This window comes from Neurospora crassa, linkage group II (genome assembly GCF_000182925.2).
Source record: "Neurospora crassa OR74A linkage group II, whole genome shotgun sequence".
NCBI lineage: Eukaryota > Fungi > Ascomycota > Sordariomycetes > Sordariales > Sordariaceae > Neurospora > Neurospora crassa.
In genome coordinates, this window is record NC_026502.1 from 1,671,600 (window position 1) to 1,685,030 (window position 13,431).

Sequence of the window (13,431 nt, forward strand, 5' to 3'; positions counted from 1 at the left end):
TACCTATATATTCGCAAAATGTGGCATTTGTGTAGATAGAGGTAGGTAGGGAGGTGGTCTTCCTAATTGGTTTTTTTTTTTTTTTTTTTTTTTTTTTTTTTTTTTTTTTTTTTTTTTTTTTTTTTTTTTTGTGAACTGGGTACCAAACCAACTGTCCTCATCAACTTTATTTATAGCCGTACGAACAATCTGGAATAAAAAAAAACAGCTGAGAGAAGGCGACCGGTGATGTTGTTGTTGTGCATTTTGTAACGAATTCAGTGAAGTGAAGTGAGGATCGTGGCATCTTGAGCATATACCTACTACCGGTAGGTAGGTATCAGAGTTTACCGTACTTTCCGCTTCAGTCATTGTCAGTTTTGATTTTGAATTCTATAGCTAGAGGTACCACTAGGTTGCTCAGGCACTTAATGCAACTAACTACCTACCTAGGTAACTACCAAGTAAACGGTCGTACATTGCACGGAAGCCAATCCGTCTTTTGGGTAGCTAGATACCTAGGCACTTTGATCAAGTTCAGCAAATAATTCGTCGTTTCAAGAACCTCCTTCTAGCTAGTATGTATGTATGCTCTTTTGTCTTCAATCCTACGTACCGAAACTCCAGGCTGTATGCAAGGTAACAAGCAAACATGCATATATATCCTAACACCCCCGTTTCATTGATCTTCCTTCCTTCTTTTCTACCTCTGGGTATCTCTCCATCGACCTTGCAGTAGTCCTTGTGAAGGTTTGCTGTAGCATCTTCTTCCCACTTTGATCTCTGCTTTGACTTTGGCTTCGACTTTGGGCTGCTGCCACTTCTAATGGCCCACTGCTTCGCACTTGAAGCACTTCCACTTCCGCTTCCTGACTAGTTGGAGCGCCTCTTCCGGGTTTGGCACGCATCGGCTGTGATAGATACGCTGTTTGCAGTGCTGTTTTTTTTTTGTCTCATGTCAGTTACTCGGGTTCTGACTGCTTAGATGGAAGAGAAGAAAGAGCGAAAAAGAAAAAAAACTCACCTTGTTACAACAAATCACCATTTCGGGCTGCGGCACCACCTCTCCACACCTCGCACAACCCCCCGCCGCACTCTTCTTCCTACCACTTGACTGCTGCTGCTGCTGCTGCTGTTGCTCCTGTGCCTCAGATTCCTTGCTTGCCTGCCCCGCATCCCCAGCACCAGGACCATTCGCACTCTCAGCAGCAGCCATGGCCTTCCTAGCCTCATTCAACTCCTTCGTCACCGCCATCACCGTCGCATCATCCACGTACCTCCTCGCCAACAACACCGCCATATGCTTCCCCAGTTCCTCCGCCCGACTCCTCTTCTCCAGCAACCACGTCGCTTTCTCCCTGACAAAGTTGCGAAACTCTCTAGGCAGGTACTGCTCCGAGCACAGGTGTTTCTGCAGGATGTAGGCGTCCCACTGCATCATGTACTCCTTTTCCTGTGGCTCGACGTCCGAAAACTCGCCCAGGGCGTCGGCGTGCTTGGTGATCAGCCAGCCTTCGTCCAGGGGCGGGTAGCGGACCTCGGAGCCGGGAGCGAGTTCGACTTTGGAGAGGGGGTCATAGATGGGGCGGTTGATGTTGTGGGGTATGTAGACGGGTTTCTTTTGGGGTTTGGTGGTGGCGGCGGCGGCGGCGCGGCTACGGGTGGAGGTAGTGGGGATGGATTTTTCCTTTTGATGCTGCTGATGCTGCTGTTGTTGTTGTTGTAGTTGTTGTTGTTGTTGCTGTTGCTGTTGTGGTCCCTTGGTTGGGCTTCGGCTGGCGGGGAGATGAGGCCTTTCACAGTCATTGGGATCGGGTAAGAGACGGGATTTAACCCAGGAGTCGTCGCCGTTGACGAATTTGGAGAGGTCAAGGCGTTTTACAGGAAGGCCGAGGGAAAATAATTTGCTTGCTTCCAAGGGAGGCATGGTGGTCGATGTGTTTCCAGGGGCTCTATGGACTGCCACCAGGTACATGCCCTTCTTCTGCTCAAAATTGAACTCATATTCGGGGTGGCATGAGAAGTGGGCGCGTAGCTGACTGATGCGGTCGTGCTCAGCTGCGCATATTAGACAAGAGAGCTTGTTGCAGGTGGCCTGCAACGTCTCCTCGTTTCCAGGCGTTTCAGGCGGCAAAACGTAGGTGACAGTGTGCTCGTCTAGTATAGGATGTTCGTCGTCGGCTCTTCGCCGTTTCCGTGGCTCCTTCCCTACGGCTGTGTTCCATAGTTGCCTCACGTTGTAGTTGACTTCGGTCCTGTGGCGCCTTGATCGGTTGGGCGTCAAGTCACCCTCGGCCAGTTCTTCGGTATCAGCAAGCGAAGTGCTGTTAACTTCCCAATTTCCGGTCTTCCTGATCTCGTTACTAGTGTTTGGGTCATGATGATGCCCATTGATACCCTTAACTCCGTTTGTACCATTTACTGGCAGTTCTGACAGGGGCTTCTTAGGGGCCCAAGGGTCAATTACTGTAATAGAGGGCATGATCTCCTTGGGTTTCTGGTTCCCTGTTAGTTGGCTTGATATGCTCGTTTGCCAGCGCACATCAATGTCCATGACGAAATCCGTAGGCGTCTCTCGGCTCTGTTGTACCCTTGCCTTCAACCTCACCGTCTTCCTGTTGCGAGTGTGGAAAATATCAGGAAGCTGGGCGTAAAGGGCCCACTGGCGCGGAGGCAGGTTACGGACCAAGGGATCCTCCACCTTGGCCGGCATCAGGCTGCTGGGTGGCCAGTTTGGATCTCCGGCTGACTCGATTTCGATTAGGACACTGTAGGAATCGGCAAAGCCAAAGGCGGGATCAGAACCATCCCGCTCCATGTATATTTTGTCTTCGGGAATATCGAAAGCTTTGATAGCATACAGTCGAGCCATGTGTGTGGATGCGGCGGCAGGGTTCCTGTAAACCTTGAGCTCGCATAACTGGCTGTCGACGTGCAAGAGAACCTTTTCATCCCCATTATGACCATAGATGCTCAATTTGCAACGCGCCCGCATGTTGGCGGTATCCCTCACATTGGGTGCCACGATGCCGTTGGGCACGCCATTTTTGACGCGGGGTGAATCTTTGTGAATAATCTTGAGGACCTCAATCCGCAAGCAGCGTGGGGTGTTGCCGTTTGGATCCTCGTATAAGGGAAAGCCATGATTGTCATTGAGGCGTCGACGTTTTGCTGGATGCTGGCATGTGTCGTCTCGGTCTTGATCGGGCTTGTGGCTGTGGTCGGCAAATCTGACGTCGGACTCATGAGCAGGCACCCGGGACTGGGTGGAGGGCTTGTTGCCCATTCTATCTTCCCAGTAGTTGGTAGCGTGAATCCAGTTCCGATGCAAGAAGGGTAACTGGCGGTATCGCCGACACCTCGATGTCATAGCTGCGAAGAAAGGTTAGAAACATGCCACATGTGGGAGAGATGATGAACTTTTGAGTGCAGGGAGTCTGTGACGGGGAACTTGAGGGCTTTGTACAATCACTACTGTATATGTCTGAAGCAGGAAGCTGTACACCCCAAAACACGGTTCTGTGTCCAGTTGGAATACGACAAGCTCAACAGGTGCATAAGACTGTAGCTGAGCAAAAGAAATGAGGGCGAGGACAAGAATGATCAAGCATTCAAAAAGACGATTGACTGTGAGAACCTTTTTCTTCTCCCAAAGTGAAAGAGAGGTGAGCTCAAGGGTAACCTCAAAGATAAAGGCAGAGGTAGGCGATGAGAGCTAAGCGGTCACCACGGTAACCCTGACAGCGACCTTTGGGCATTGTGAAGCAAAAGGGGTGATGCCAACCAAAGCCCTATATCAACACATAGAGAGCCCTTATGCAATGAAAAGGGGGCCCGGGTTGCCGCGTCCAACAACAGCAACAACTCGTCTTTTTTGAACTGGCCAGACAGACGCCGCAGTGGCCCGGAATAGAGCCAGCGAGTTTCCTAGTCCTCCCACTCGACTGCCCAATGCGTAGTAAATCCAATATGAAATCTCTGTTGAGATGTCTCTGTCGCATCACGCCCACAGCCATATGGCGTGTGTCCAGATGAAGCCGGATTTCGGGGGGAAAATGGAGGGATAGGGGTAGAGGAGAGAAGGGGGAAAAAATGAAGGAAAAGAGACGCGTACCGTTACCAGAAACTGGCACAAAAACAGGAGAGGTGCCATGTTGCTCGCGATTCCCGTCACGTCTCACTCGGTGATGCACGGAGCCCATCTTGAGTGGTTGGCCCCAGTCACTCGTGGATCCGGGATGCCAATTGTGCACTGTGCTGGAAAGTTCCTTAGCGCATACAGACTGATAGCCGGCTACCAGTGTTGCTGCGAATATCGCCGTGAGATACAGTACCGCACTAACACCCATGAGACACTGAGCAACCGCGAGGTCGCTGGATGTCGATTGGTGGGAATGTTGCAGCCACCCGGGCGCTTCCTGTCGCTTCCACTTCTAGCGGAGACAGACGTCCCCTGATTTCCAGAACGCGGTGATGACGGTCAATGTTGTGATATCAATATCAGCAGGCCGAAGAATTAGAGGTTGATTGAATTTGGAGGTCGATTGATGCAAGCTGAGATGATGCCAAACGAAGGACTGGGGCGCCTACGGAGTGAAATTGTTAGTATTCCTTTACTTTGACTGGGAGAAAGAGCGCACGGCAATTGGTGCGGGGCAAGGTGCAGTTACCAAAATGGAAAGTTGACAGCCAACAAGTGGTGGGAGCGAGGTGAGTTGAATGGTGATGGTGGAAGAATCAGATTCGCTTTTTACCGGTAGTAGAGAAAGGAAAGTTCAAAGGGTAGTAGTACCAGTCTGCGGTGAATGCCTAGACTAGGTGAATAGGTCAGAATAGGTGAATGTAACGAACTGAATGAGGCTGACAGTGACAGTGACAGTGACAGTGACAGTGACAGGCAGATGACTTGGGCGTCAGTCAGTCAATGCCCTGCCGTAACGTATGGTCGGGTGGCAGGCACAATAGAGAGAAATCCGAGCAACAATAGGGCAGGTGCGTTTTCTTACGTGTATGTTACACTTCGTTGCACCTGCCACGCCAACTTGGTTGGACAACTTTCAAAAACTTTGATTTCTCTCACTTCGTTTGATTTTCCCTCCACCGTCTCCACCTCAATTCTGTCGCCAAAACCCTGGTATTCATCTCCATCACAATGGCTATCTGACGACATCCATCTTATTCTGATTTGTTGCTGTGTTATTGAACCACAAACCATTCTTTGGCATCGTCTATATGGATGGATGTGGCTAGTACTCCTTGGTGTGGCCATACGACCAGACCGTTACCCACGGCAAGCTTTACAAGTATCATCCAGATTGCCATCTTCACGATCATTCCTGATCAGTCGACATCGTCCTGATTACAAGTTTTCAGAGCTCTTTTGAGGAAGTAGCCTCAGGAGTGTGGTATGTATTCGTCATTCGTGGCAGCCTCGGTCTCTTCTTAGCAGTTGGTTGACAAAGGCTACCTGGAAACAGACATGACGTTTCAACAGGCACACTCAAGGCTCATACATCACTTAGATGGTATGAAGACGAGCTCCTTTTGGTCGGCCATTCAAGCAAATGCCCAGCACAGCCTTCTGTTTCGAATGGTGCGCCAACTTCCTACTGTAGCTCCCCAACCCTAACCCTTACCAATGTCACGACATTTCGAGGAATATCTGACTCCTCAGCATGGGAAGCAACGAAACGAGCATCGTGTGACTCCAGATTCTTATTATTGTGCCAAGGTTTCGTGCTTTTGGTCTGGGAGACTGACAGCTTGTTGCTTGCTATCAAGTCTGGCAGACGACCTGGTATCCACACCACCAGCCTTGTTATTGCCTTGCCGCCCCTTTTCCAAACATGAACCGAATGTCAACAAACAGACAAAGAACGGTAGTCGTCAACAAAAAACGACGAATCAAAGCAAAGGAGTCTGTGGACATAATGTAATGTAAGTCAAGGCACTTTGTATCCCAGTTGTCTGTCGAAACCCCGTCGTCTGCTTTCCATTCCGCCTCACCCCATTATGCTCCGCAGTCCAAGCATCCATTACCATCAACCTGCCCAAACCTCATCAACGCCTGTTCTGATGCCCAAAGTAAAAAAGACCTGCCATGAACATAGTACCTTCGATGGACTGGAACAGAGCAAAGAGCAAAAGCACACTACAAAAGCCCCAACTCCATGCTCAAACACCATCCAGATTCTTCACCGCACTGTATCAACATGAACCACCATTTTCCTCCGCATTTTGGCGTCATTGGTCTCTGCCCCAGTGGCTGATCGGTTGTATGTGGGATGCTCAGATCTCACCCTCATACTTGTAGTTGTCTTCTCCCTCTATCCTCCCAACAACATCCATTAGCACGTCATATCCTTTGCCTTCCCACCCGTATGCTGCATCTTCTTCATCCAAAAGGTCGACATCGTCAGAGCAACAAGAAAAGTAGTCAGACTCACCATCATCCTCCTCCTCCTGCTTGGTCTGCATCTCAGGAGTGGTCTTCTCCTTCTTCAGCGGGCGTTGCTTCTCGTCGTCATCGGAATCCTCCGGTTCGGCCTTGTACGTGAAGGGCTCACGGTTGTCGCCGGAACCACCTTCGTTGCCGGAATCCTCGTTGTAGTTGACGGTTGCAGTGGCCCTCTTGCGCTTAGTGCTGCGGGGAGCCCGAGGAGTCTTGGCCTGGGCCGGGCTGCTCGCGCCGCTGGCGCCCACATCATCAGTCAAGGAGCCGTAGTTCTTGGGCGGCTGGATGTCGTGCGCTTTGAGGAGACGCTCGTAGCGTTTGGCACTGTTAGGAACGAGATCAGGTGTCAGACTAGCTCATCTTGATTGCGGGAGTGGTGGGGGTGAAAAAGTGAGAGAACAGTGACCGAGTGAGTTGAGTGACTTACGCTGCGGCCTTGGATACGATGCTGAGCTCCTCGGCAACTTCGGTCCAGTTGATCTTGCCATTTGTCGAGTGCTTGATGCAAGTCAAGAGGAAGTTCATCTGGCCGGCAACGTCCTGGTTGGCTTTGGGAGGCATTTTGACGGCTGAGTGAGATGAGGTCGGCTGGGAAGGGCTGATATCAGGTCAGTTGACTGCTAGTTAGAGGGTAACCCTGTCGAGTGACTGTCGAGTGACTGATGTGGGATGCCTGGTGGCAGCAGTGCGATAGAGTTACAGGAAAGTGAAAGGTGCGAGTGGACTTCCAAGACGCGAGAAGATGACGCTCTTTCTTGCAGCACATCCGAGGGATTAGGACTCACTTTGGTTGACAAAATTGTCAGAGAGATGAGTTCGGCGACTGCTTCGAAGCAAAAGGCTTTGGTAGGCAAGCTTGTGGTTGTTGAAAGGAGGAAGAGCGAGAGAGACGTCGACGGATGGGGGATATTTATGGACGTCCAGAACCCCACTTGGCGACAACGTCTGTCTAAACACCGTCCCTATTATGGCAGGCGGCAAGACCGCCAGGACGTGTTTGTCGTCCGAGACTACTGTCCAGGACGGCGGGTCATCGGATGAGTGGCCGTACTCGACAGGCTGCAGCGGCCGTTGACTGGAAATTTCCATTCGTTTTATTCATCGTCCGGGCAACCCCACTACAATGCTAAGACTCAACAGTCGAGTCTGTTTGCCCAAGTGGGATGGCAGGTACGCCAGAAAGGACTTGAACATCAGAGAGTAATGTCCAGCCCCAGCCCCACAAAACGCGATTTCATCAGATAAATCCAGAGTGCCTCTCATGTCCTTCACGAAAGCTTTTTGTCAAAGTTCCCGTGGAGGCGATGTTCACACATGGCACGAAATGCAGCTCAAACGCTCAACTCCTATTGTGCCTTTGCACCTAATACTTCATCCCTTGTTGAACGTCCATGGAACATGTGTCATCAAACAATCAAGTGACTAAGAACCCATTCACTTGTCCATGATCCAAGCCTTGACGTTCTTGGCTGTCCTTTGGATAGTCACCTACCGATTAACGACCCTTTTGGACACGTGTCTGAGGTCTGCAGAAGAGCAGTATCCCTTCAGAAAAGGAAGTGTTTGTCGTCTGTCATCTGCCACTTGATAATTTGCCCAAAGCTGGTCGCAGTCAATGGGCAGTCGACCTGGCATTCTTCGAAACAGAAGATCTGGGACATAGCAAGTGCAGCAGTACTCTAGGGTCCAGTGGTCATATGTTATCTAGTTACTGGATTCCTGGTATTACTACACATTTACATTTGTTTACTTTCTGGTTGGGGTGAAGATTCCAAGAGAAAATGATGGATCCAGCTTCGGAGCCTGTCCTTACCTTAGTAGGGGCATACGATGGTGAAGTCATTACTGTCAAAAGCATGCATGCATGTTGCCGCAACTGTCCAATCATTGTCTGAGACACCGCAAGCTTTCAGTATTAGTGATCGGGGAGTGTCTGCTTCGAAAAAGACCTAGGTCAATATACATTACCTTGATGGGGCGTCGTAGGTCCTTACTTGGCTTGGTGAATCCAACCTCGAACCTTGTCCCCAGATATCTCTTTGCGATGAGAAACCTGAATGAAATCACTTCCAGGTTCTTGTGGCATGTTTCTGGTCGCTCACTGCTTTGTTATATATTCTGCTTGTATAGCAGGTGACAGGCCGAAAAGGGCCAGAACCTTGGAAACCCGGAAATTGTGCAATATGATCCATGTAACCTTGATCAGAGAAGCATCTGGGTATAAAGTCGATCTTGAGTCCCTCGACTCCAGCAACTTTCTTTCTTCCACTTTTACTGCCACCAGAGAGCAATATCTCAAAATTCTGCCCGCCCTTGTTGTGTCTTGATCGCCAACTTGGTCTTGAGCTTTCTTTTCCGGGCAGAGATAAAACTCCTGAAGGCATAGAGCCTCACCTGTTGCAAGTCACCCAGATACGCAACCTCAATGTTGTAAACTATGGTTGCTGACAATAATAATTCCTAGTTCTTTCATAGGAAGTGAAAATGCCACCCAGAACCTCCAGCGCCGTTCCCAAGCTACGGGGTAGAGAGCCTTGTATAAAGAACATGAACCTCATCTACAGCGTACTCGAGAATATCACTGGCAGTGACAGAAACAACAAAGGGCTTCTCAAATTTGACGCGGCAAAGGCTGCCCAAACAGCCAATTTCAGCTCAGGAGAAGTGCTCCGCGACAAGTGGTACAGATTCCGGCGGACCTTCCTACTTAACAGCAATCTTCCAGTCGACCCAAAGAGAGCTCGCTGTTCGTCAATCGAACCAGAACTCCGTGGCCTAAAACCGACCGCCAGCGACCTCAATCTCATATTTAGCATCCTCGAAAATCTCAAGGACAAAGTCCTAGCTGACTGGGCCAAGGTTGCTGAGCGGGCTGGCTTGGAGAGCGCTGATGTGGCTCAGCAGGCGTGGGTGAATCTATGTGCGGAGTATCAGCTTTGGAACGACGATATTGCGGTTTGGAGGGTTTCCAACTCTCCGTGCCCTCAACATCCGCTTGTTGTTGTTGCCGATAAACTTCAGCCTGCTTTTATTTCTGTGGCTGATGCCATTTCTGTTCCCCATACTCACCAAAATCCCATTCCCCCCTTTACCCCTATTCGGCCTTCGGTTTTGAGTGTTCCTTCTTGCGATTACCTCCTCCCTGCTCCAGCTTCAGCCCCCACGCTTGCACCCGTCAAAACGCCGACTATCACCGGATCTCATGCCCCTGTCCATCACCAAGTCTTCATCTCCGGCACTCAAATCAACAAAAACAACAACAAAGACTCCGTCAACAACAAGCACGCTATTGACGCCAGTAGGGGTACCCAGACCGACGCTAAATGCTGCCCTACCAAGGCAATCGGCTTCAAGGTCGTTGCCAGAGCCCTTCTCTGGCATTCCATTCTGGCTGAGAAAAGTGAGAGGAGACAACACGAAAAAGGTCCTAGTCTTTCTGCCGGTTGTCATACCCGTGCCCGTGCCAGTTACTCTTGGTCTTGGGATACGCCCATCAACAAGAACGAGTCCGTGGTCAATGAGGAGTCCACCATGACTGTCACCTCTACCAACGAGGGTGCTAAGAGTAAAGGCAGAGACGCAGGTACACAAACTGAAGACCCATGTTGTCGTGTCACCGAGTTTGGGTTTAGGGTGGCGTTTGTTTACATGTTTGTTGTCCTCAATGCCACTGACCAGCAGGATAGCGTGTCTGGTTGGCCCCTAGAACATTTCGGAGCTGGAGCAGAACCTGTTTTCAACTCCAAATCCTACTCCTCCATCTCCAACTCCGTTTTCTTCAACGATCTTCGAATCACGACTGCCACTACAATCTCCCCTTTCCCCACTCCAACCACTGGACTAACTGGCACCCCCTTCTCTCCCACCACCAAGAGAGCCGAAACCCTACTAGCAGCCGCCAGGTATATCTGGTCTTTGTCAGCCAAGGCAGAGTATGAGCACGATGAGAGTCTGGGAGAGTGGCCGGGCTGGTTACTCCTGGACCAGGGCGGCGGTGGTGGTGTGTCTTCAACTGCGTATGAGAATGCGTTGGCTTCGGCAGTGGCGCCGTTGAGGTTGTTATGGTTGAGAGTTGCTGTTATGATGTAAGTGGCGCAGCTCTTCCTGTGAGTGTTCCGGGGTCTTTGCGTGGTTGCTGCTACCGCGAGCAGTAGTGAAAAGAACAACAAGATCAATAACGACAACAACAACAACAACAACAACAACAACAACAACAACAACAACAACAACAACAACAACAACAACAACAACAACAACAACAACAACAACAACAACAACAACAACAACAACAACAACAACAACAACAACAACAACAACAACAACAACAACAACAACAACAACAACAACAACAACAACAACAACAACAACAACAACAACAACAACAACAACAACAACAACAAGAAGAAGAGTAACGACGATGAAGAAGATGCAGAAAGAGATGGGGGTACTGAGGGAGAAAGAGGAAGGGGCAGGCGGCTACTGATCTCAGTTCAGCTCTTCTACCGCTCACAGCTTTCCGTGTGCGGCTTTAGAGGTGGAATGTCGACGAGAACAATATGGAAGTTTGCACTAGTTGCTGTAGACACCACGCTGGCTGGCAGAGGGGTTCTCTCAACCGTGAACTGGTTTGTTTTCTCTATTAGGTATAGGCGTTCAGTCTACTATTCTATAGCGAGGTCATGGATTCCCCTTCCTTGTTTGTCCTTCCACCAACCTTGTTGAATGCCGACAAAGCAGGAAAACGTGGTAACTGGCCATGACAGAATCCATCATACCAACGGCCATACCGAAAGACGACAGCAAAGAAATCTATTTCTCGCCAACGAGAAAGAATCTCCCAGCCTTGAGGAGGAGCAATCCCGTTGACAACGCCAAACTAAGTATCATGCAACCGACCGACCAAAGGGGGCACTCCCAACTCCGAGCTTGTGTAAAGCAAAGAAATGGAGATAAAAGCTACCCTTGCACCAAGACCAACTGTCGACTAATACCGAGAATGCAAATGTCTAGACCCACGCAGGCCTTAACTTCGAGATCGATAGCATGAGAAAGCAGAAAAGTGCCAGCAAGTGACCGAGAGCGCAAGACCAAAACTCCAAAAGAGCCAACCACATTATGACCACCAATCAAGATCCGACTGTAGGGGAGACAGACAACACTCTTGTTGAGGTCGTCTTAATCAGTGGTTCCAATGTGCGAAGTACTGGCGGTCGTGTCGGTGGTGAGATCCTGGAAATGAACAAAACCATCAGCAACGATTCCAACTTTCAACTTCCAAGTACTCAGCGATGAGAGGATTGACTGAGGAGAGACTCAAACGAACGAAGCAAAATATAACTAAAAACTCACCTGTGGGCTAGATCTCGCCGTAATCGGGACCACCACCCTCAGTAGCAGTAATGTAACCCTCGTCAGCCGCAGCAGCAGCAAGAGTGTCCTCAATAGCCTCTGCGGCCTGGGAAATGCCCTCCATCGCGGCATCGACATCGTTGCCGACAAAATCACCGATGAAACTGAAACCAGCATCAGTAGCAGCCTCAACCTTGACCTTAGTCTCAGCCTGGGCGGCGGCGGCGGCCACAGCCTTCTGCTTCGCGGTGGCGGCGGTAACACGGGGCTTACGAGCAGCAGGCCCCTTCTTGGCGGGAGTCTCGTCAGGGTTGGCCTCAGTAGCCGAGCGCTTGTTAGAGGTACCAAAAGCTTTCTTGGATGGAGTCTCGGGCGTCATGTCGTTGAAGTTCAGGTTTCCCATGGGCGTGCCAGGGGTGGCGAGGGTGGCCTCGACGCCCTGATTAGTACCACCACCAACTCCGGGCGTGAGCAACATTTTCTTGGGGCGAGCGCGGGGGCGACCACCACCGCTACCACCAGCAGTTCCAGGGGCCTTCTTCGGGGTAGCGGTAGAAGAAGAAGAACCAGTAGAGGTAGTAACAGGCTGGTTGCTGCCATCTCCTCCCGAAGCAACAACAACAGCAGCCGTGGCGGCGGCGGCGGCGTTGGGCTTGCCAAGCTCGTACTTGCGACGGAACTGACGGTACATCTCCTTGTACGAGTTGGGCTTGAGACCGGCGGTCTCGGCGGCGCCTTGCAGGTCAATATCGAGGGGCGCGGTGAGGTTGTTGAGAGCGCCAAAGAGGATCTTCACCTCGCTGCTGGTGAGGGCTTGACCGCGGAGGGTGCAAGCGGACTCACCATTGGCGACGGCTTTGGGGGGCATTTTGAATGGATGGATGGGAGTCCTGCTTGTGGTTATTACTTGGGATCTGAGTTGTAGACAAAACCTGAGTGACGGACGTACGTTTGAGTAATGTGAAGACTTGGTTCGATAGCTTTCGTGGTGATCTCCAACGATGGTAGACTACGAAAGAGGGCGACCTTGGGTCTGAAGGAAATCTTCTGGTGACGAAGAATGAAATGTGAGTCAAGGTCTGAAGACAACACGATAGCTGATAATCCTACCGATACTTGCAAAGGAGACTCACGGCAAGTAGTCTGGTAAGTAGCTTCACTGAAGGGGGAGATGTTGTTGCTTTGAAAAAGAAGAGTGTCCTGACGAGAAGGGAAAATAGCAGAAGATCAAGTCGTGGAGACCCAGGGTGGAACAGCTGCCGATGGGAGGAATAAAAGAAAAAAAAAGAAAAAAAATTCAAGATATCATGCACCGGCCGGAAAAACCTCGCTTGCCAGAATCCGAAACAACAAACAACTTGGACAACTCCGTTTAGAACTCCGTTTAGTTGAGACGGCAAACTTTCGAAAAAGTTCCCCCTTCGTGACCGTCCTTAGATGCCCCGTCCGGAGCCAAGAACCCCCCATACTAGGCCAATGAGGGCTGCCCTCCACTGTGATTAACGAATGATAAGGCTAAGTACCTCTATCGAGCGTGTACGAGATCCACATCAGCCGGTATCAGTAGGTTGCTCCTAAAGAAAAAAACGTCTGGCGAGGGAGAGGTTCCTTTCAATGTTTCCTGCTGGGGTCATAGTCTATGTCCGGGC

At 50.4% G+C, this 13,431-nt stretch overlaps 5 protein-coding genes across 5 annotated transcripts; 2 read left to right on the plus strand and 3 right to left on the minus strand.

The window, feature by feature from the left end:
* Positions 1–515: 515 nt before the first annotated feature.
* NCU05460 (hypothetical protein) lies at positions 516–4,187 on the minus strand. The gene is made up of 3 exons (XM_958358.3): positions 4,094–4,187; positions 1,004–3,351; positions 516–916 (listed from the first exon to the last, which is right to left on the minus strand). The coding sequence occupies exons 1-3, from the start codon at positions 4,179–4,181 to the stop codon at positions 803–805; spliced, it is 2,550 nt and encodes an 849-aa protein (XP_963451.3). The 5' UTR covers positions 4,182–4,187; the 3' UTR covers positions 516–802.
* Positions 4,188–5,125: 938 nt separating this feature from the next.
* NCU05462 (hypothetical protein) lies at positions 5,126–5,960 on the plus strand. The gene is made up of 3 exons (XM_011395280.1): positions 5,126–5,384; positions 5,457–5,572; positions 5,663–5,960. Exons 2-3 carry the CDS (start codon positions 5,459–5,461, stop codon positions 5,918–5,920), a joined length of 372 nt encoding a protein of 123 aa, XP_011393582.1. The 5' UTR covers positions 5,126–5,384; positions 5,457–5,458; the 3' UTR covers positions 5,921–5,960.
* A 307-nt stretch (positions 5,961–6,267) lies between these two features.
* On the minus strand, positions 6,268–6,994 carry NCU05463 (hypothetical protein; the record flags this gene model as incomplete). The annotated part of the gene is made up of 2 exons (XM_958361.2): positions 6,268–6,757; positions 6,861–6,994. 2 exons carry the CDS (start codon positions 6,992–6,994, stop codon positions 6,268–6,270), a joined length of 624 nt encoding a protein of 207 aa, XP_963454.2.
* Positions 6,995–8,917: 1,923 nt separating this feature from the next.
* On the plus strand, positions 8,918–10,965 carry NCU05466 (hypothetical protein; the record flags this gene model as incomplete). The annotated part of the gene is made up of 3 exons (XM_958364.3): positions 8,918–10,518; positions 10,588–10,877; positions 10,928–10,965. 3 exons carry the CDS (start codon positions 8,918–8,920, stop codon positions 10,963–10,965), a joined length of 1,929 nt encoding a protein of 642 aa, XP_963457.3.
* A 797-nt stretch (positions 10,966–11,762) lies between these two features.
* On the minus strand, positions 11,763–12,947 carry NCU05467 (hypothetical protein). Its single transcript, XM_958365.2, has 3 exons — positions 12,893–12,947; positions 12,732–12,829; positions 11,763–12,672 (listed from the first exon to the last, which is right to left on the minus strand). Exon 3 carries the CDS (start codon positions 12,648–12,650, stop codon positions 11,790–11,792), a length of 861 nt encoding a protein of 286 aa, XP_963458.1. The 5' UTR covers positions 12,651–12,672; positions 12,732–12,829; positions 12,893–12,947; the 3' UTR covers positions 11,763–11,789.
* Positions 12,948–13,431: the final 484 nt, after the last annotated feature.